At 41.7% G+C, this 24,265-nt stretch overlaps 1 protein-coding gene across 1 annotated transcript in view; it reads right to left on the reverse strand.

The window, feature by feature from the left end:
* MYO3A (myosin IIIA) overlaps positions 1-24,265 on the reverse strand; it is a 205,548-nt gene that overhangs the window by 149,785 nt on the left and 31,498 nt on the right. The window contains exon 3 of the mRNA XM_030550332.1: positions 22,606-22,740. Within this exon, the coding sequence (XP_030406192.1) occupies positions 22,606-22,740 (135 nt within the window). The remainder of the gene's footprint in view (positions 1-22,605; positions 22,741-24,265) is intronic.

Genomic DNA, 24,265 nt, shown 5'->3' on the forward strand with positions numbered 1-24,265 from the left:
ACTAAAAATAACTAAGTCACCTGCCTTTACAGGCAAGGGGGAAAGATAATCCCAATACAATTTTTAAAAATTCTCTACATTTACACATTAGTTTTTCCTTTTAATGTATGTGGCATAAACAAAATAAATGATGATGTGGAATAACAGCTGTATTAACATTCAGTTTGGATATGCCCAGGAAAAACTCATTCTGATAAAAAATTATACAACATTATCACATAATCTGTATTATTTATGTATTAGTAAATGTAACCCCTTTGGGGTTTACAGAGCATGGCTCCTTTAAATCTTTCTTAGAAGATTTGTCCTGAGAGGAGGAAGTGCTGCCTTTTCCAAGATGTGGAAATGCTGCAGAGTGGGCGAGAGGGAGAGAGACAGAGTGTGGGTCCAGACAGAAAGGCTGCAAGTGAAGCAGCCAAGAACCTGCCCAAAGCCTGGGAGAGACCAAGCAGCCAACTGGGACACCCCAGGACAGGAGCCAGGATGAGCACTGTGACAGGGAGGAATCACCCAAGAAGAACAAATCAGAGCTGGACCCAATATCACTGCTGTCCAGAGCTATATGGGACCATAAGTACTGGGGCTTGTGACTTTGCATTGGGAATAAGGAGGGAGACCGTTAGCTAGTTAAGCGGGGAGGTTGTCACTCTGTGTGGCTTTGCAGAAAGCAGAAGAAGAGGGCATCAGAAGGATTTGTCGGGGAAAGATTACTAGTGTTGATGACGACCAGGAGCACCCAAGACTCACCACTGGACTGGAACTTTGCCCAGGACTCCTGAACTCTGTATGCAAACACATTGCTCGGTGTCTGCCCCTTTCAGACTGTGGTACCACTGGGTCGGTGGGGCCTTTGTGTAAAATGTAACTCTGTTTTACTGCGCTCCCTTATCTTTCCCCCTGTTGTTTTTCTCCATTCAGCCCTCTGTGAATAAATATTCCCTTTCCTATATTCATTGTACTATTCCAGTGTGTGTGTGTTCACTCCAGGGGGGTTGGAACAGGTGCCCCTGTGGTGGAAGGGACTTTTCCTGCTGTGTTCCTGCGCGCACCTTCTCTTGGCTGGAACAGCCTGCAGAGCAGATTCCATCTTCACCATAAGGGTGAAAAAGTTAAATAAAAATGTCTTAGAGTGGTAGCCGTGTTAGTTTTCATCAGCAAAACCAACAAAGCATACTTGTGGCACCTTAGAAACTAACAAATGTATTTGAGCATAAGCTTTCGTGTGCTAAAACCCACTTCATCAGATGCATAGAGTGGAAACTACAGTAGACAGGTATATATACACACAGTACATGAAAAGATGGGAGTTGCCTTGCCAAGTGAGAGGATCAGTGCTAACAAAACAATTCAATTAAAGTGGAAGTGAGCTATTCTCAACAGTAGAATACCAAGGGAGGAAAAATCACTTTTATAGTGTTAATGAGGGCAATGTAATCAGGGTGTTCCATTTCAATCAGTTGACAAGAAGGTGTGAGTAACAGTAGGGGGAAATTAATTTTTGTAGTGACCCATCCACTCCCAGTCTTTATTCAGGCCTAATTTGATGGTGTCCAGTTTGCAAATTAATTCCAGTTCTGCAGTTTCTCACTGGAGTCTGTTTTTGAAGGTTTTTTTGTTGAAGAATTGCCACTTTTAAGTCTGTTATTGAGTGTTCAGGGAGGTTGAAGTGTTCTCCAACTGGTTTTTGAATATTATAATTCTTGATGTCTGATTTGTGTCTATTTATTCTTTTGCACAGAGACTGTCCGGTTTGCCCAATATACATGGCAGAGGGGCATTGCTGGCACATGATGGCATATATCACATTGGTAGATGTGCAGGTGAACGAGCCCGATGGTGTGGCTGATGTGGTTACGTCCTATGATGGTGCTCGTTCACCTGCACATCTACCAATGTGATATATGCCATCATGTGCCAGCAATATCCTTCTGCCAGGTATATTGGCCAAACCGGACAGTCTCTACACAAAAGAATAAATGGACACAAATCAGACGTCTCCCAGGTGCCATAAGTACACCTCGTTGTTTTTATAAAAATGTCTAAAACCATGGAAAGTCAACAACTAAGCAGTGACTGCATCTTTCCCCACAAGAAAATAAATGTGTGTCCAGGTTACCAGATTAACAAATTGTATACTCTGATTTGGACTAGTGCAATTAAAAAACCATCAAGCTCTAATCCCGCCCATGGAAAGGTATTTATAGTAGAAAGTCTAAAAGAGCTTTAACTATAGCTTTGCAACACAGCTGCAGTATACTACTACCTTAATTATCCTTAATCAAACTAAATTGAAGGGTAATTTTATAGAACCAGAGCTAGCATTATTAAAAGGTCAGGAACAGCATTTAGGCCAGAGCTTTATGCATAAATGTGAAACAAAACTTACAAAAATTCAAGAGTTAGAGAAATTCTGCACTTTTTTACATACAAAAAGCAATATCAAAGGAACTTTAACATTTCAAAGTCAAGCACTGAAAAGTTAGGCAACGTCAGAATTAAGGCTGCCTTTACAACATTTAACAAATTTGTTTGTCAGAGCATTATCCGAAGCTAAATGAAGTCAATGACTTGAGTTTCCTGGGCATTAGATCAGCTGGCTAGAATACACACAAAATACAGTAAGTGAACTTGTGCAGTTATAGCCATGTCAGTCCCAAGATGTTTGAGAGACAAGGTGAATGACACAATTTGAAGTTGGACCAATAAAAGATATTCTTTCACTCAGGGGCGGCTCTAGGCATTTTGCTGCCCCAAGCACAGCAGGCAGGCTGCCTTCGGCCGCTTGCCTGCGGAGGGTCCGCTGATTCTGCAGCTTCAGCGGACATCCCACAGGCATGCCTGCGGGAGGTCATCCAAAGCCGCAGGACCAGCAGACCCTCCGCAGGCACGCCTGCGGGAGGTCCGCCGAAGCCGCAGTATCAGCAGACCCTCCACAGGCAAGCCGCCGAAGGCAGCCTGCCTGCCGCCCTCGTGGCGCTGGCAGATCGCCCCCCATGGCTTGCCGCCCCAAGCATGCGCTTGGTGTGCTGGGGCCTGCAGCCGCCCCTGCTTTCACTCACTTTGTCTCTCTAGGAAGCCAACATGACAGCCAGCAGTAATTTTGCGCCCTCCTCTAGTTTTTATTGCCTATCCATAACAGTATTAGCTCTATCTATTGTCTACCCATTGAGAACTTTTCAAGGGCTCTTTTTCTGTTGCAGTGTCATTCCAACATCCTTAGGAGGGAAAAAGTTAATATGTCAATGTCTTGGATATCTCAGCTGCAATTTATGTCCACATCCCCAGTATGAAGACTAATTTACTATAATTCATTGTAAGTTAAAATATTGTGATAGGCTTCTCTTCCACACAGGCTGGGTTGCAAGTGGGTGCGGTTTGAGAGTGAGGCTGGGAAAATGGGAATTGAAACAAAGTGTTCTTGTGGTGGGTGGTGCCACGTGTCACCAGCTCAAGGGCAGAAATGTGCTGCTATCTATCGTAGGTATTTATATGGCCCCATCACCATAGTATCTGAGCACCTCACTATCTTTAATGTATTTATCCTTAGGGCAGTGCTATTATCCCCATTTTAAAGATGGGGAACTGAGGCACAGAGCAGCTTGGTGACTTTCCCAAGGTCACACAAGGAGTCTGCAACAGTGCAGGGAACTAAACGTAGGTCTCCCAAGTCCCAGGCTAGTGCCATAATTTCTCGAGTATCCTTCTTCTCTTGTTATGCTAAGACTCTGATTGCACTAATGTTGGATGGATTTTTAGACATGGGAATCTCACCATATTCAAATACCCCAATGTTAAAATATATAAAATAGTATCAAGATGCTATAATTTAGGGCTTCTCTAGATGAACAGTTAGTGCATGGCAAGCTGGAGTGTAAATCTACAGTGCACTAGTGTGCTGTGCACTAACTATCCATGTGGACCCGGCTACCATGCACTAAAAGGTCCCGAGTGCACTTTGTTCTATTCCACTTTGAAATGGGAGTCGGTCAATGAGGACTAGGGAACACAGTAGCAGGGTCCAAGGCAGTTTGCTGTAGATTTACAACCCAACTTACCATGCACTAACTGTTCATCTATACGAGCCCTGAGAATGTTGTGGCTACAGTACCCAGATTTAACTTGTACATATTGAACATTAATATTTAATATTCCCCCGCCGTTTGCTTTACTTCTTGATTAAAAGAATAATGCGAGAGGTCTATTGGATCTAACTTATATGCACAGGAAATGCCTAAGTAAAGTGGGCAATAATGTTGTACAGTTGCCTAAGAGATGTGGACTGTGCAAGCCACACTGCAATTTCAAATATCACATTGCAGAAAAAATGATGAGTATTTACTAGGGCTGTCAAGTGATTAAAAACATTATTCATGATTAATAGCCTGATAAAAATATTAATCGTGATTAATCACGCTGTTAATAATAGAATATCATTTATTTCAATATTTTGGATGTTTTCTACATTTTCAAATATATTTATTTCAGTCATAACACAGAATACAAAAGTGTACAGTACTCACTTTATATTTATTTTTATTACAAGTATTTGCACTGTAATAAACAAAAAATAGTATTTTTCAATTCACCTCATACAAGTACTGTACTGTAATCTCCGTATCATGAAAGTTGAACTTACAAATGTAGAATTATGTACAAAAAACCTGCATTCAAAAATAAAACAATGTAAAACTTTAGAGCTTACAAGTCTAATCAGTACTAATTCTTGTTCAACCAATCGCTCAGACACACAAATTTGTTTATATTTGCAGAAGATAATGTTGCCGGCTTCTTATGTACAATGTCACCTGAAAGAGAGGACAGGCATTTGCATGGCACTGTTGTAGCTGGCTTTGCAAGATATTTACATGCCAGATGCGCTACAGATGCATATGCTTCTTCATGCTTCAGCCATCATTCCAGAGGACATGCTTCCATGCTGATGACGCGCATTAAAAAATAAGGCATTAATTAAATTTGTGATGAACTCCTTGGGGGAGAATTGTATGTCTCCTGCTCTATTTTACCCACATTCTGCTATATATTTCACGTTATAGCAGTCTTGGATGATGACCCAGCACATGTTGTTCATTTTAAGAACATTTTCACTGCAAATTTCACAAAACGCAAAGAAGATACCAATGTGAAATTTCTAAAGATAGCTACGGCACTGGGCCCAAGATTTAAGAATCTGAAGCGCCTCCCAAAATCTAAGAGGGATGAGGTGTGGAGCATGCTTTCAGAAGTCTTAAAAGTGCAGCACTCTAGTGCAGAAACTACAGAACCCAAACCACCAAAAACAAAAATCAACCTTCTGCTGGTGGCATCAGATTCAGATGATGGAAATGAACATGCATTGGTCTGCACGGCCTTGGATCTTTATTGAGCAGAACCCATGATCAACATGGATGCATGTCCTCTGGAATGGTGGTTGAAGCATCAAGGACATACGAATATTAGTGCATCTGGCATGAAAATATCTTGCAAAGCCAGCTATATTGTTTTGTTTTTGAGTGCAGTTATGTAACAAAAAACCTTTATTTGTAACTTGCAAACTTTCATGATAAAGAGATTGCACTGCAGTACTTGTATGAGGTGAATTGAAAAATACTATTTCTTTTATCATTTTTACAGTGCAAATACTTGTAATAAAAATAATATAAAGTGAGCACTGTACACTTTGTATTCTGTGCTGTAACTGAAATCGATACATTTGAAAATGTAGAAAAGCATCCAAAATATTTAATACATTTCAATTAGTATTGTATTAACAGTGTGATTGTGATTAATTTTTTAAATTGTGATTAATTTTTTTGAGTTAATCACGTGAGTTAACTGTGATTAATTGACAGGCTTAGTATTTAGTAAACTTTGAAATGCTGAAAGCTACTTTTAGCCAAAACAAAAATCTTTGATCTTAGAAAAATAAGGTATAACTCAGAGGAGAAAATTACTATAATTGGGAAGCAAAAAAGGGCACATTATTAAAAATGGATAAATCAAGTCTGATTCAGAACTGTAATGGATCAAAGTATGAAGTGTTTGTTTGAAAGGAGCAATTATAAAGAAAAAATATTTCACGTTGAAGAGTAGGATAAAGTCAATTATGGTCTTGGCCATTTATCTTTCATACATGACATTTTGAAAGACAGAATATTATGTAGCCTAAGCAGAGCATACACCCAAAGGAGAGTCAGTATTTATTTTTCTCAGCACTGAACTTCTGAAAAATAATTGTTCTATAGCAGACTCCAATCTTGTGACCATTCACATATCTGCTTTAAAAACTCTACAGTGCTTTATCACATTTTATAGATTGGTTTCACTTCAAATCTTTTGGTTCGTCTTCTTCCTCATATTTGTTTCTTATTTCCATAAAGATGGAAACGTAATAATTTGAACAGTAAATGCTGTAAACAGAATATACTGTATGTATGAAAAAAAATAACAAATTGCAGCTCATACAAATAGAACATCTATTACATAAATTACTTCCCTTTACATAACATTAAACTCTTTAGTTTCTCTGAAATAGCCTTGTCTCTTCAAAGCAGTTATAGACGTTTCCTTTGCAAAGCCTAGAAGAGCCCATAAACTAGTGTTTCTAGCTGTTCTCAGGACTCTAGGAGAGCGTGTGAAAAAGATACCGGGAGCTGGGGATTTGGAACGGGTATGCTTTTGTTTTGCCAGCTTCACACTGATTGGCCTGATAGGGAGGTATAGGTCAGAGGGTTCCGCATTTTGAGGACACAATTTCCTTCCAGCCTGGGTTGTCATAGCAATAGATACAGCCTCCTGCCCTGCCCCCATCTAGTCTCCTGCCTGTGCTTGATAGCTATCCCTATGGCAGACAAACTGAAAAGGCCACAAGGAAGACAAAATTTTTGAAGCAAAATAACATGGTAGATGGGCTGCACAGAGGTGGAAGATGGGAGAGAACCTGGCGGCAGGTGAGAAAGGTGCACTTAGGAGGGCTGTGGCAGCTTGTGTAGGGGGAAAAAGGAAACCTGCACCATGCTCTCCTACCCTGCAGAAACACAGCAAGGATGGGAGTGGTTCTTAAGCAGGTTTAAACAAGGAGAGACACACCTGATTTTTTTTGCAAATGTAATTGGGATGGCCCTCAAAGCCTGTAGGGTTCCCTCTTTTCATGTGCACTATTCCAATTCCAGCAGCAATGTCCTTCATTGCAGTCTCCATGTCACTCATAAAGGGGTGCTGAAACAATTTTTTTGGCAGGCATGCTGCTGATGGAAACCATGTATTTGGTGTTTGTTATTACTGCTTCAAGCCAGGGGCTGTGACAGCACCCCTAATTCCAGCACCACTGCACTCATCCTGCTCACTCTTCCTCCTGCCATGCTTTCCAGCTGGTCATTTTAAATGATGGGGTTTGGGTTACAGGGATTAGATCTTGCCTCCATAGTCTTATAACCTGCTTTAAAAGGTGATCCCTTCACACCACAACAACTGGGCGATGCTTCCTCCTATTTCAAATTTCCGTATTTTCAATTGATACTGATAAGGGTGAAATCGTTAGCTGAAGTCAATAGCAAAACTCTTATCAACTTCAATGGGGCCTGAGTTTCATCCTAAAGTTTTAGTTACATGGATCCAGATTACTCCACCCGCCTCACTCCCTGGGGCAGGGAGGAGGAAACTCCACAAGGAGACTCTTACAGCTTTGCTGACACTAATCCCTCTGAGAGGAGTTGGGGCTGTAGAGGCTGTAGATTGCATTCCCTTCCAAGCCATGCAAAACCTGTAGCCATCTGCAAGGATGATGGGTGCTTCTCTCTGCAGCACAGTTTCAGTGGGTGTGGCACTGCCACTGGCTGCCAGCTCAGTAGCATCCTTGGCAGGGGTAGAGATGAAGCTAACAGAGCTCATTAAGCTATATTACCACCCACCTACTTTCCTGCATGGAAACTCAAAACTACAGCTGGGAATAGTGCTGCAGGGACTCATACATCCCTTGCTCCAACCTCTTCTGCTCTCTACCCAACTTGCCCACAAATGCTAGAGAGAGGGAAGCATGCCATCCACCTCCTCAATGCAGAATGGGAGACAGAGTTGCCAAAGGGTCCTTTCATGTGTGACTCACGTGGGGCTGATCCCCCAGTCTCATTGCAAGGACCATATAATGCCCTAGGTACACACATGCATCAGCATTTTGGGAGTCATTGCCCATATTGGCTGCAGCAAGGTCCTAAGGACTGTGAATCTTACTGCTGTGGTCAAAAGCCATTATCCAGACAAACATATTTATTTACCTGGCACAGAGAAACCACCAGCCCTCCTGCAGAGATCTTAAAATCCAAGTTAATGAGCTAGAAGCCAAACCCACTACCACATTTCTGGTAGAGTGTGATGAGATCATAGAAATGGAAGTCTCCTTTTTGTCAAACTTAGATGCTGTCCTTACCTTTCTCAGTGTCTGACAGATAGGACTTTGTCTGACAGAAAAATGGCTGACGCTCAATCCTGACAAGAAAAAAGTTATGCTGTTTAGTTGGAGAAACACCAGCAGGAATGGATGGGTGATATGGCTGCACCTGGGGTCACTTTTTGATGCAGCATAGGGCCATACTGCTCCTAGATTTTCATGTCAAACTGGTGTCTTCTACAATCTCTCTTATGAAAGAATCATTACTGCACTTTGTTTAGTGTGGAAAATGGTTAGTCTCTCCTTTCACAGCAAAGTACATTCCAGGCTGGAATTGTACTATCAGTGTCTCAACTCTAACTGTGAACAAAAAACTCAATCTAATCCAGCAATTAGACCTGCATTTCCACCATCCCCAAGAGTGAGGTCTTTTAAAATGTGTAATTATGCTTAAATAATGGATTATAAAACAATGTTCTGTAGAGTTTTACAAAATTACAGTTCAGTGACTTTTACCATTAAATGAAATTATGCACGAAAACTCAAATTGCACTGTGACCCAAAACCATTCTATGTAAAGTAGGTCAGTGAATGATTCTAAACTATTAGCCACCAAAAAGTCATATTTTAATCAGACATGTACCTTTCTTTGTCTGATGCACATGTAAATAATGTTGTGGTTCATTTAAAGGGTTGTTTGAATACTGGGGAGGAAAAATTGTAAATATTTGATGAATTCTAAGGCTCCACTTTGTTTTGATCATATTCAAGCTTATTAGGATTGCCAAAGATTTGGAAGTGATCTGGATTATTTGCTGAATACTGATCATGGAATATGTGCATTCTGTCCGACAGCACTGAGGTCCCTCGTCCTATATATACTGTGCCTTTGTCAGGCAGCAGGGTGGGAGTCAAAGGATAGGCAGGGAGTGAACGATTCTGTGAGACAATTACAAAGCCCTTAGTGTGACTTTACTGTGTGTCATTGTTCAGCAGTCATTCCCTCTGGCCTTGTCTAGCCTAGAAAATATTGTACTCATTTTCTAGCAGTGGTGCAGCTTTGTGGCTGCTAACAACAGTGAATGCCTTGATGTATACAGAATTTAGGAGATTTTTAACAACTAAGCTCCGAGTTGGTTCTCATGACACGGTGGGCAAAATGCCATCCATCATGTAGCTTTAGTATTTACAGCATTGCTCGTACTGGTGCAGATTTACCATTTCTAGGAAACAGCTAAGACCATCTTGAGCGTAGCTGTGCCTTCTCTGTGTATGGCACCCTCAGCAGCCACAAGGAGGGTATGGATGAGCAGTTTCTAAGTCAGAATACAGAATACTGATGCTCTAAATCAGCAGTTCTCAAACTTTAGCAACCCGAGGACCCCCATTTTGATTTCAAATTTTTCATAGACCCCCAAACCCTCTGCTCAGCCCTAAGACCTGACCCCACTCCACCCCTTCCCCTAAGGCCTCACCCTGGCCCCACCTCTTCCTGACCCCGCTCCACCTCTGCCCCTCCTCTTCCCCACTACTTTCTGCCCCCTCCCACGAGCGTGCCCCATCTCCACTCCTCCCCCTCCCTCCCAGCACCTCCTGCACACTGCTGAACAGCTGTTCCTTGGCATGCAGGAGGTGCTGGGCGGGGAGGGTAAGGAGTTGGGAGGGGCGGGGGGTGGAGCAGTTGATCAGCAGGGCCCACGGACCCCCTGGAGTACCCTCATAGACCCCAGTTTGAGAAACGCTGCTCTAAAGTATACAGGCAGCCAGCTGTTCATATGGAATACTGGAACATTTATGAATTCCCAATATATTAGCAATATATAGATCCTTGGATATATAAAAGGGGACTATCAGGAGTAGGAAGCTTATATAATCTTTGTATTGGGCACTTGTGTGACCACTACTGAAATACTGTTTCCGGTTCTGGTTTCTACAATTTAAGAAGGATGTTGAAATAATGAAGAGAGGCACAAGAATGATAAAAAGAGGGGAAAACATGCTTTATAATGAAAGGAACTCAACTTACTAAGCTTATCGAAGAGAAGGTCAAGGGATAACTTGATTACAGTCTATGGGTGTGTGTCTACACAGGGATAAAAAATACATGGCTGGCCTGGGTCAGCTGAATTGGTCTCAGGCTCTGGGGCTGAAAAATTGCTGTGTAGACATTCAGGCTCGGGCTGAAGTCCAAGTTCTGGTACCATGCAAGAGTGGAGGGTCCCAGAGCTCAGGCTTCAGCCCAAGACCCAAAGCCTACATAGCAATGTTTTGCCCCACAGCCTGAGTCAGCTAACCTGGGTCAGCTATAGTTGTGCCACAGGGCTTTTATCCATGTGTAGACAGTCTCCATAAGTACCTACATGGGGAACAGAAATTTGGTAAAAGAGGGCCCTTCAGTCTAGCAGACAAAGGTATAACAAGAACCAATGGCTGGAAGTTGAAGCTAGTCAAATTAAGACTAGAAATAAGTTGGCAAATACAAAAAGTTGTGGGCGATTCTCCATCACTGGAATTTTTAAAATCAAGATTGAATTTTTTTAAAAGATATGCTCTAGTCCAGACAGTGGACTTTAAATAGAAATTGGACTCCGATCTAGCCTGTATTATGCAGGAGGCCAGACTGGATAATCATCATGGCCGCTTCTAACTTTGGAATCTATGAATGAATATGAAGCCAAAAAGCTCTTGCAATTTGTTACATTTTGCATTAATCAACCATTACTCAATAGTCTCTGTTAGACCTGATCTGCACACAGTTTTTGCACTGTTGTAAGTATTTTGATTAGGGGTCTGACCGTTGTGGGGATGCCTAGTGTGGATTCAATTATACTGATACAGTGATGCCTTATATTGGTGAGGCTTACTCCTCTTCTTATACAACAACAGCTATACTAGTACAAAGCATTTTCACTCTGATATAACTGTATCCAGAACAGGGGGCTTGTACTATACCAGTAAACACTATACCGGTATAGCTAAAGCAGTACAAGTTTAGTGTTTAGGCAAGCCCTTAGTCTATATTTAACTTCTAGGAACTTCTATTTCCCACTTTTAAAAAAATGCTTGCATTATAAAGACAGGCCCACCAACGACATAAAATGAATTTAAATATTTGTACATTTTTAATTTCTTCTGTGGGATCAGCATGAATTAAATGAATGCCCTTGATGTTAACTGTTAAATATCAAAGTCAAATAATATAGCATAGCATCACTCCAGGCAGGTTTTAAATAAGCAAACTTTGCTGCCAAGTGGATCACAATAATCCTTCATGATAATTCTTCAATAATTCTTTGGAATTATCAGTGTGAGGTTAGCATTTTTAATTAACTACCAGAGACAATCTGAAAGAAGAATTCAAAGCACACTAATTTGACTGAAGTACTGTAGAACTATAAAGATAAGTCTTAAATATAAATATATTTTTTCAACATTAGAGGGGGTAGGTGGTGCAAAAGTCAATGAAGTTACTCTTCAGAGAGGTAGGCTCAAATCACAAACTGCTCTATGCTCTTGTATGACTGATGATCTCTGCTCAAGAATACAATACTGGAACACAAAAGGTTTGAAAATCAGAACAAAAGATGAATGAATGAATAGCATTCATCGAGACTATGCTTAGCTACCATGTCAGTGCTATCAATTCAGACATCATCTGAAATAGTAAAAGTAATGAACAAGCTGGAGGTGGTCAGAAAATGGAACTTCTGTTCCATGGGAAATTCTAACATTTCAAAATTTGTTTTCATTCTGAATCAGAATGAAAAGTAAAGTTAAAATTCCTGTTTTAATCCAGAAACAGCAAAATATATATTATGTTTCAACATTATTGAAACAATATTAAATATTTTACAGTGTTGAATACATACAGTGTTAAAATTAATGTTATAATATAGTAAAACAAAATGAAATTAATTGATCAAGTCCAAACGTGACATTTCAGCATTATCAAAATAATAAAGTCATTTTAACAATTCATGTAAACACTTTTCCATCAAACATGTTGCCGAAATTGACATATTTCTGCAAAACATTTTGATTTTGACAAAACAGCATTTTCTGATGGAAAGCTGTTTGGCTGTGATCTTTTTAACCAACTCTACTTATCTGCATAGTCGAAACATCTGTCATTAAAAACAGTCAGTCCCATATTTCCTAAACACTGAAAATATATTGATGATGGGGTAAAATTTTCAGGAGTCCTTACATGATTCAGGAACTTAAGTATCGTTTGCAAAAGTGATGTAGGCACTTAGGATCCTAGATTACACTGACTCCCAATGAGATTCAGGCTCCTAAGTGCCTAGATTACACTGACTCCCAATGAGATTCAGGCTCCTAAGTGCCTACATCAGTTTTGAAAATGGGACTTGGGTGTTTTTCAAAATTTTTACCAACATTCCCAGATTATTAAAATATGTGCCATCCAGTCTGTTAATCTAATCAAGTAGCTGTAGCAGGACAGTAGCTAAAACAGTTCTGTAATCTCCAGGGGTCTCTAGGGACAGGCAAGGCTGGCAAGCACAGGAGATGCTTCAGCTGCTGGGCCCTAAAGCTCCAGCACAGGGGAGGGCAAATTACAGCCCATGGGCTGGATCCGGCCCATCAGGGCTTTCAATCCGGCCCTTGGAATTGCCAGCCCCATGGCACAGCCCCACGCTGCTCCCGGAAGTGCCCCTGCCTGCAGACACCACCCCTCGCAGTTCCCATTGGCCCTGCACCCTAACCCCCTACCCTGAGCCCCTTTTTGCATCCTGCACCCCCTCCCACACCCTAACCCCCTACCCCAGCCCTACATTCATGGCCCTGCATACAATTTCCCCACCCAGATATGGCCTACTCCTGCTCCAGCACCTGCTGTGTCCCAAGCAGTGCTCCCTGACTGCCTTCAACCACTATGCCCGTCCTCCGGCTCCTCAGATAACCTGCCTCTGTGATCCATCCCTCACTGACTGCTTTCTAATTGCCTCATGACCTTCCTCTCCTAGCAACCATCACCCTCTCAAACAGGAGGGAAAGAGCTGCAGCAGATTTCCCCTTAGCAAATTCATCACACTGACCTCTGCTGACATGAGGCTGCTCAGCCTGTTCATCGCAGTTATAACAGATTTTTAACAAATAAACAGGCAGATTTCTTCTGCGGACATCTCCAAATACAAACGACAAAGCTTAGTAAGCTTGGCAGAATCCTCTCAAGTATCGTCCCTCATCATGAGTTTGACTGTTAGATATAGTGAGCAGGCACAATTCCCACTGGTGCCAATGCCTGTATTCAGCACCTCTCAGGATTAGGCCATTGAAGGATATTATTGAGTTTAGGTTCTAGTTTACTTTTATTCTGCACAGACCAGTTACTATTACATCATGTTCACTGTTATTGACTATTTCCCTCAGAAATGCCAAATTGGGAAACTGAAATTACAAAAAAATGTTATTTATACTATATAAATGAATCACATATTGCTTACAGCTTCCTGCACTATTAGTTTTCCTTTAGCTCTTATATTTTTTAATCTTTATCTTACAGTGTGTTCAGATTTAGAGTGTTGGCAGTTTGAGAGGAATGCTAGGCAATAATTTCATATGTATCCTGCAAATACTGTCGGATATGCCACAAATGTACACAGCATAACACACTAAGAAAAGGGAAACGGAAAGGGTCACTGAACTTTGTTTCCACAAATGTGTTTACTTTGATACATTTTTCTTGGTCAAATATATTTTTTTTATATTGTACCATCATCCAATACCTTCTAGACAGCTTCTAATTAATTACATCAGCACTGAAGCGGGCACGATTAATTGCACGTGTCTTGCTGCTTCATTTTATCAACAAGACGACCTGTTTTGTTTTTTAAAAGGGAACTAATTTTAATGAACAATATTCCTGTGACGGGTTTGGTCACAGAAACCACCTTGGAACTGCCACCTGATGTGCTGAGACTACCTCTGAACCCATTTTCCCTGCCAGCTTTGGATTTCAGAACCCTATCTCATTGAGCCAGACAGGCAGGCCTGCTGCAAACACAGACCCAGGTCTGAACCAAATACCCCAAAGCTGCAGACTTAACTGAAAAGGGCTTAGCAGATGCTCCTGTCTCTAGCACCCAAACACCCAGCTCCCAATGGGATCCAAACCCCAAATGAATCCGTTTTACTCTGTATAAAATTAATACGGGATAAACTCATAAACTGTCCACCCTCTATAACACTGATAGAAAGCTATGCCCAGCTGTTTGCTCCCCCAGGTATTTACTCTGGGTTAATTAATAAGCAAAAAGTGATTTTATTAAGTATAAAAAGTAGGATTTAAGTAGTTCCAAGTAATAACAGACAGAACAAAGTAAGTTACCAAGCAAAAGAAAACAAAAACAAGCAATCTAAGCCTAATACATTAAGAAACTGATTACAGATGAAATCTCACCCCCAGAGATGTTCCAATAAGCTTCTTGCACAGACTGGACTCCTTCCTAGTCTGGGTCCAGCAATCACTCACACCCCGTCGTTACTGTCCTTTGTTCCAGTGTAACTTTAGCGCCCTCATGGCCAAGATGGAGTCTGCTCTGCAGGCAGCTCTGGCCAAGAGAAGGTGCGTACAAGAATGCAGCAGGGAAAGTCCTTTCCAACCCAGGGTCACCTGTTCCAAACCCCCCAGAGTGAACACACACATAACAGAAAAGCACAATGGATATAAGAAATGGAAATATTTATTCACAGAGAGATGAGAGGAGAAAAACAAGAAGGGGAAATATAGGGGGAGCAGTAAAACAGGGTTGCATTCAAATCAAGGCCTCACAGGCCAGTGGTAGCACAGTCTGGAAGGACAGACACTGAGCAAGGTGTATGCACACAGAGTTCAAGAGGCCTGAGCAAAGTTCCAGTACAGGGCTGAGTCTTGGGTGCTCCTGGTTGTCTTCGGCGCCAGTAAACTTTTCCCAACAAACCCTCTTCTGCTGCTCTCTGCAAAGCCACACAGAGGAACCACCTCCCCGCTTAACTAGCTAGCAGCCTCCCTCCTTATTCCCAATGCAGAGTCACAAGCCCCAGTACTCACAGCCACATGCAGCTCTGGGCAGCAGTGATACCGGGTCCAGCTCCAGCCTGTTCTTCTCAAGCAATTCTCACCTGGCACAGTGGTCCTCCTGGCGCCTGTCTTGGGGTGTCCCCGCTCAGCCACCTTGTCCTTCCCAGCTTCAGGCAGGTTCTCTGCTGCTTCACTTCTGGAGGGCCTGCTTGCTGCGGCCCTTCTCTCTCTCTCTCCCACTCCAGAGCCCCACCTGGAGTTTCCCTCCTTTCTCTCACTGATCCCCCACCCCCCTTAAGAAAAAGATTTAAAGGGGCCATGCTCTCTAAACCCCAAGGGTTACACCAGTTTCTTTCAAGCATCTCTTTGGGGTGGAGAGGCCATCTCTTCGGGGTGGAGAGGACATCTCTTGAGCCAGCTCAAGACAAAATGGAGAGGCTTCCGGGGCCTTTTATGTTCTCTCTCTTGTGGGCAGAAACCCCTTTGTTCTTCTGTGCAAAATCACAGCAACAAGATGGAGTTTGTAGCCACCTGGGCAAGTCACATGTCTATGAATGATTCAGCTTTTTGCAGGCCAACGCCATTGTTTACTTTACATGTTAGTTTGAACATTTCCAGGAAAGCTCAGATGTGGATTAGCGTCTCCCAAAGTCCATTGTCAGTTAAGTGTTTCTTGACTGGGCACTTACTGAAAATAGTCCTTTCTCAAGAAGCTGACCAAATGCTTCACTGAGGCTACTTAGAATCAAACACATCAAGATACAAGTACATAGCCAATATTCATAACTTCAAATACAAAAATGATACACACATACAGACAGCATAATCATAACCAGCAAACTACAACTTTTCCATAGACACACCACTTGACCTCCTCTGTACAAGACCTGGTTCAACCATAGGACCCTGGTTACAACAATGATCTATACGGTCACAGTTCATGTCAATAATGTCACAATTCCCCATTCTTGCAGAGGCTTGTTTCTGATATGTAAACACTTATATAGCACTTTACATCTTCAAAGTGCTTTATGAATATCAACTAACTATTCTGCATGCCATCCTCGGGAAGGAGGGAGGGAGATTCAATGAATATGAATGGAAACCAAACATGACTGAAAATCAGAAATTTCACTTTAACAGAAAAAATAATTGATGAAGGGGACATGCCCTCATGCTTCTGGGCCTACGCCAGTCACTAATCAAGGGGCTAAAGGAAGAAACTTCTCCTTTGGGCAGGTTATTTCAAAGTGGTTCATTCTGCAGTTTCTTGACTCTTCCTCTGAAGCATCTGGTTCTGGCCACTGCTGAGACAGGAAGATGCACTTTTGGTCGGATTCAGTAGGTCAGTTCCTATGTTGCACAAATTTGGTCATGACACAATTAGAAGTTTAGGCTGACACTTTCAAAGCAACCAAGAGAATCTGGAAGCCCACATCCCATTAATTGTAATTGGACGTGGGCCTCCAAATCTCTAGGAAGTTTTAAAAATCAAAATCTCAGCCTCCGTGCTGGCTGAATCAATCTAATTATAGATGCCATCTAAACTCAACTTCCAGCTGTGCTGTAGCCAAGTCAGGGAATATATATGTTGTCACCAGGCTCCCCAACTCCATTATAGTTGTAGCCAAGTATTTCTTAGTGCTCATCTGCTTTAATGATTTCAACTCAGAGAACAATATCGTCAGCACAGATCGTTAACATCCTGGATGTTACTTCATGCAACCCCTTTCAGCTAAATGCTCGCAGTAAACAAATAATGAACTGAAGGTGTCAGATCTCATTAAAACTAGAGATGCCCCAAAACTGAACCTCCAACCTTCATCTCTTTGCATGTCAGGGAGCTCAGTTTCACTAGGGGCCTGTTTTCCGCTTAAGGTTCAGATATGGCCAAAGTCATCCAAGAACAGCCATTCTTTTTGATATTCCAGCCCAAGATGACAGCTGAGATCATGAGATTTTCACCATTCAAAATAGTTGAAATATTATGATATCAAATGATTTTTGTGATATTTCTACTCTATGGGGCTGAAATCTCATGAAAACACCTGCCAAGTCTAGCACTTTCTAATCTACATTTATAAACTAGCTGGGTTTTGTCCTTGAACCTTAACTTCAGTTCTCAACAATAAACTGATTCAGATCTGAACACCACCTTCATGTCCTAGTGCTAAGGAAAACTAAAATGACAGAAGTGCAATATAGACAAAATTACAATTTCACATATAGATGTTCCCCGGGTTACACAAGATCCCACTTATGCAAATTCGCCCTTACACAAAAAGTTCCATAAGGCATAAATAAAATGTTTGAGTTGCGTAAAATATTGCATAGCATATGGAAACATAAAGTACTCTACTGTAGTTTGGTGTGCGGAGGAATACAGCAGTAGCATCTCCTACAAGGGAAGGCTTTGCGCTCTCACAGCCTCTCAGTCTCTTATTATTTCAGTGATACTCTATTTCTGTGATTTCACCCTATTATTTCATTCAAATCATGCCTAGAAAGCGACCACATGATAGCAAGAGTGCAGGACCAGTTCGTAAGCGAAAGAAGATTGATTTAGAGCAGAAAATGTTGTAATTGTTTGTTTTTAATGCTTGCACAGTGTACGTTTCCAACTTATGTAAAATTCGGGTTACACAGGGCTTTCCGGAACAGAATGATTGTGTAAGTCATGGAGCGTCTGTACTTGTGTGGCTATGTCAAGCAGTGGCATGGTGGTCAATCATCCCTCCAAGATCAAGCGTTTCTATATATATTCTTACCTCTTCATTTTTGTGGCAACCTAGCTACACAGATTCTGTTGGATCCACCTTAGAAAATACATGAGCTTCAGTTTAGATATCTGATCCCCATACTTAGGGTTCCTTCTGTAGCAGTTTCCCCTGGTGTTACACTCTCAGTTGAGACACAGAGTGATATTTAAACAAGAACATTTCATTACAATTACTGTAAGAATTGGAAAACATAGCTCCCCCAGCCCAGTGCTGACGTGTCTCCAAGAACATCAGACCTCTGCTGGAACCACACAACCTGCTCACCAGATTTGCATGTTGTGACCTTTTTACCAGAGTCCAAGTCTTAAAGAGACAAAGCAGTGGAAATGTAACTCAGTCTACATGGAGGGAAGGAACTCCGGGATTTTTTCAGGGGAGGGAATGGGAGACAAGCCCCTTCTGTGAGGGGTTCAGTCACAGAGACTCCCTTGAGGCTGTCACCAGATGTGCTGGAATTACTTCTGAGCCTGTTTTCCATTGCTAGCTTGGGACTCCAGAACCCTGCCTTGTTGAGCCAGACATGCTAGCCTCCTGCCACACAGACCCAAGGTTTGAACCACTCCCTCAAAACTGCAGACTTTAACCAAAAACTGCTCAGCAAGTCACCTATCTCCAGCACCCAGACCCAGCTCCCAGTGGGATCCAAACCCCAAATAAATCCATTTTACTCTGTATAAAGCTTACACAGGGTAAGCTCATAAATTGTTTGCCCTCTGTAACACTGATAGAGAGCTATGCACAGCTCTTTGCTCCTTCAGATATTAATCACTTACTCTGGGTTAATTAATAAACAAAAGTGATTTTATTAAGTGTAAAAAGTAGGATTTAAGTGATTTCAAGTAATAACAGACAGAACAAAATAAGTTACCAAGCAAAATAAAACAAAATACGCAAGTTTAAGCCTAAAACATTTAAGAAACTGAATACAGGTAACTCTCACCCTCAGAGATGTTCCAATAAGTTTCTTTCACAGACTAGACTCATTCTTAGTCTGGGCCCAATCCTTTCCCCGGTATAGCTCAGTAGTAACTAGGGGATTTCTCATGGCTGGCAGCCCCTTTGTCCTGTTACACCCCCTTTTATAGCTTTGGCACAAAGTGGGAATCTTTTGTTTCTCTGGGTCCCCATCCTCCCTTCTAAATGGAAAAGCACTAGGTTTAAAATGGATTCCAGTACCAGGTGACACCGTCACATGTCCTGTGAGACCCCAAGCCTCCATTATTTCCGGCCTCACTTACAGGAACATAGGAAGGCTTACAAGTAAACAGAGCCATTTACAACTAATTGTCCTAGTCAATGGGAGCCATCAAAATTCTAAACCACCATTAATGGCCCACAATTTGCACAATAGGACCTCAGAGTAATACTTCATATTTCTAGTTTTAGGTACAAGAATGATACACTCATACAACTAGGATGAACACACTCAATAGATTATAAGCTTTGTAGTGATGCCTTACAATAGACCTTCTGCATAAAGCATATTCCAGTTACATTATATTCATTCATTAGCATATTTCCATAAAACATATGAAGTGCAACATCACACCCTCCTTGAAGTTAGACGTAAAGGAAAATGCTGCAAGCACAAACACAGAATTTGCACTAGGTGGAGGAAGCAGCAGGCCTAAATTCTACCCTAAAAGAACAACTCAATTTTCCCTGAAGAACATTCCAATATAAACAGAGTTCTCTACATCAGGGATGGGCAAACTTTTTGGCCTGAGGGCCACATCGGGGTACGGAAATTGTATGGTGGGCCATGAATGCTCCGAAATTGGGGATAAGGGTGTGGGAGGGGTGATGGCTCCGTCTGGGGGTGCAGGCTCTGGGGTGGGGCCAGAAATGAGGAGTTCAGGGTGTGGGATGGAGCTCCAGGTTGGGGTGCAGGGAGATGAAGGCTCTGGGGTGGGGCTGGGGCTGACAGGTTTGGGGTGCAGGCTGGGACCAATGGTTTTAGAGGGCGAGAGGGAGATCAGGGATGTGGCAGGTTGTTGTGGTGAAGGCTCTGGAGTGGAGCTGGAGCTGAGGGGGCTCTGGGCTTGGATTGAGGGGTTAGGAGGGTAGGAGGGGGACCAGAGCTGTGGCAGGAAGTTGGGGCGCCGGGGGAGCTCAGGGGTGCAGGCTCTGGGTGGTGCTTACCACAAGCAGCTCCTGGAAGCAAGTCCCACCTCCAGCTCCGAGGCACGTCCAGAAAGCTCTGTACGCTGTCCCATTCGCAGGCGCCACCCCTGCAGCTCCCATTGGCCAGGAACCATGGCCAATGGGAACTGCAGGGGGGGCAGCGCTTGCAAACGGGGCAGTGCACAGAGCCTCCTGGTCATGCCTCAGTGTACTACGTAGGAGCCGGAGGGGGAGTCATGCTGGCTGCTTCCTGGGAGCCACACTGAGTGGGGCAAGCCCCTGACCCCACTCCCTGGCTGGAGCACTGGAGTGGGGCAAACCCTTGACCTCACTCCCTGGCAGAAGCTGAGGACCAGATTAAATGATTTGACCGGCCAGATGTGGCCTGCAAGCCATAGTTTGCCCACCTGTGCTCTACACAGAGTTCATTAGACCAGAGAGACAAGGAAGAATGACTAAACACCACATATAAGAATCTATAAAATGTCTTCCTCCTGGACATATTCTCAGTAATAATTAAAACAAAACAGAAGGTATCTTCATTTTTATCACTTGTAAGGTAACTATGCCAAACTCAAAAACAAGGTAAAATGGTCATAAAAAGCTATGGACAGAGTAAAAGTAAGATAACATTTCAACAAAGGCATCTCTTTCAAATTACAATTTTTTTCACCACAAACATTTTGCATTAAAAGTAGGAAAGTTTCAGTAACCAACAGGTACAATTATCTGCTCTTTGAAGTTTACATTTCCAAATATACATAGCTATCCATCTATCCATACAGATATACACACAAAAACATTCAAATTAACTAGATTCCTTGATTTGTTTTAGTCTATGTTTATTGACAAGTGACTTGCTTTTCACATGTACAATGAAAGTAATGCGTCCAAAAGAAGGGTATACCATAATATGCAAAGTAAAGTGCACACCTATGTATGCCAAGTGTTTAAAAAAATGAAATACTGCCAAGGCATCAGTTAGTTTTCACAGTTTAGAAGCAATTCCACAGAAAATTTAAAAAGCTAAATTACTAACTTGACCTAAAATACTTTACATAGACCCTGTCCTACTTTGATTGTTCTAGTGCAATGCTATAGGGACCAGAGTTTTCAAAATAGTTCAGGACCAGCGTTTCAAATGCTCAGCACCCACAATTGGGTCTAGATTTTCAGTGATATTTCACATGCAATGTGCTGATTCCTTTTGAAAATCTGGCCAGTCCTTTTGGCCAGTAAATGGGAGCTGAGGACATCTGAAAATCTGGCTCTCGTTATGGACATGAAGCTTTTTTGAAACGCTGGTGCTCAATTAATACACTGTAATACCACAAACTAATTTCTTTCTCTTCATTTACAGGATAAGCCTATAATACCTGTCAGGTTTTGTACTGAGGAAATTCTGTATTCCCTCATTTAACAAGCAAATGGTAAAAGAAATATATTTTTCAACGCGTCGTTACCGAACGCCCATAAAACAACAAGAGCCTAACAAGATAAATGGAGCGTGCTTTGCATAGCCATAAGTGTTCATTTGCATTCCTGGCATCTAAGGCCCAATCCTGCAAATCCTTTCACAGGAAAGTTAATGCGAATTCCATCTGTGAAGAACTTGCAGGACTGGCCCTTGTGGATTTTAATGCCATTTTTCAAATGTACTTTTTATGCTTGAGTTTTTATTAATCATAATTAAAGAAGAAAGCATGCAAATTACAGGCCTTATTTTCCCTTTGTTCAACATAGAGAACTCCTATTGACATCAACAGCAAATTGGATAGTTTTTTTGTTTTATTGTTATTTTGTTTGCTTTTTATACACACAGACCCTGTGAATTTAATTCACTTTTACTATATTGTAAAAAGCACATCACATTAACTATGGTTCACTGGCATGCTTAGTCCTAACTCCTTGTTTAAACAAATCACTCTGGATAGAGATTTGTATGCCAATCTTCACCAAAGGAAAAAAGTGTTTAGATTGGAAACTAATTAAGATAGGAGCATTCAATAGGGTACAAATGCTAATAAGAACTTAACCATAAAGACATAACATTAACATTAAGGGAATAAATATACTAGATGAGCATTTTGGAGCCAGAGAAAAATCAAAGAATGATTTGAGAACACAGGAGGGGCTAGTAACAGCATTTATGGATTGTGCAGCTATACTGGAGAAAAATGTCAAACAAATGTGTTGTGTTTGATATGATGGGTTTGCAAGTGAAGTAAGAATGCTGCCAGGAAGAAAACTGCTTTTAAAAAATAATAAAATTAAAATAATTAAAAATTATCTACCTCAAGAACCAGCCAAAATTGGTCTCCATTCTTCACATCTTTCTTGTAGTACATTCCATAGAACTTGACTACGTTGGGATGATCAGAGAGAGCTTTCAAAATGTTGTACTCGGCTTCAATTTCTTCATCAATATCCTAGTGCCGCATATCACAAAAATAAATAGCGGTCAGCAAACCCAAGGCCATATGAAAATTGACACATAGTGGGCAGTCTATTCAAACTTTGTCTAAAGATAAAACAAAGTCAAATGAAATATTAGTACATCCTTTACAACACTGTAAAACATATACTTAGTTCTGTTCAGTCAAAATACCCTATTTAATATATTTAACCATACAGAATTAAGACTAAAGTCATCTTTGGCCTACACGGTCTTCTGTCAATTTGACTCCAACAGAAGTATGGGGGAGGAAGAAACTGCCATAGTTCCAGGTGGTCACAACATCCTCACAACATTCTGCATGAAGCTGGCAGAGATCCAAGGGTGGGCAGTACTGATTGTAACTTCCAGAAAAACTGCTATTGAGTCCCTGGGAGAACTTGCAGATTTTCTTGTCTGGTACCACCATGAGTGACAACAGACAGTATTCCTACAACCTGCCCTCCCTTCAGTTCTGAATCCCTTCTCTGGGGCTAAGAGCCAGGTTCTGGAAGGTATAATCTGGATTAACCTCCCTCTCTCTGTGCCAGCAGGTGTGAGTCCAGCCCCAGTATATTAGCAGCCTTTGCTAAACAAGGCATTTGCTTAGAAGGAAAAGTTACTAAAATATGACAGCATCAAGGCTGAATGAAATAATTTACTAGACAGCTCTGCTGAATCTCACTGACAAATACTGTCTCATTCTTTCCTTGTCTCCTCCATCTTTCTTACACTTAGATCTTTAGATTCTGCTCCAATGAGTAGCAGTCTTTGCTCTCTGCTTTTACATTGGCTAGCAATATGCCACTCTAACCCATGATCAGGGCTCCTGGATGCTACTGCAATACAAATAATAATAAATAACAATAAGTTAATTAAATGCATTGAAAAACATTTAATACCTTTTGAAACCTTACCACCCAGCTAGGGGTAATTTTGCAAATACTGTCCATATCAACATCCAGGTATTGCGACAGGCACAGAGACTGAAAATGACAAATATGCCACTTTCTGGTTAAAGTTGATCTTTCTTGGTTTTAATTTCAGTTTCAGTATTCAGCTCTCCCCAAGCTCTTATACTCGAAAGAGTACTAAATAATTTAGCTAGCATTCACCAAAGGCACCAGCAGAGTTCACCTCTCTAGATGGTGGGTCCTGAGTGCTCCCCTAATGTGGAGTCAGAATTGTTACTGTTACTCTGTTCACACTCCTCTCCTTGACAGAGTAAAAAAATGGGGAGAAGGGAGCCCTAGAAAAATATCATTGCTGTTGAGTCCCCCATCTCTGCAAGTGCATGTGGCAAGACCCCACTGCTTCTTTTTTGGGTCTCACTGAACCTCTTTATACTTTTGAAGAAAGTTTCATATTGTTTGGAGTTTCTGCAACAGTGCACCCAGGGATCTCCATACCAGATGACGCCCCAGGACACATGAGAGTTTTCCAGTACTCAGAGAAGGGTGCTACTGGGCTCTGCTGCAGTCAAGGTGTGAAGGTATTACATCTGCACTTGGGGACATGGG

The sequence above is a fragment of the Gopherus evgoodei genome, chromosome 2 (assembly GCF_007399415.2).
Source record: "Gopherus evgoodei ecotype Sinaloan lineage chromosome 2, rGopEvg1_v1.p, whole genome shotgun sequence".
Taxonomy (NCBI): Eukaryota; Metazoa; Chordata; order Testudines; family Testudinidae; genus Gopherus; species Gopherus evgoodei.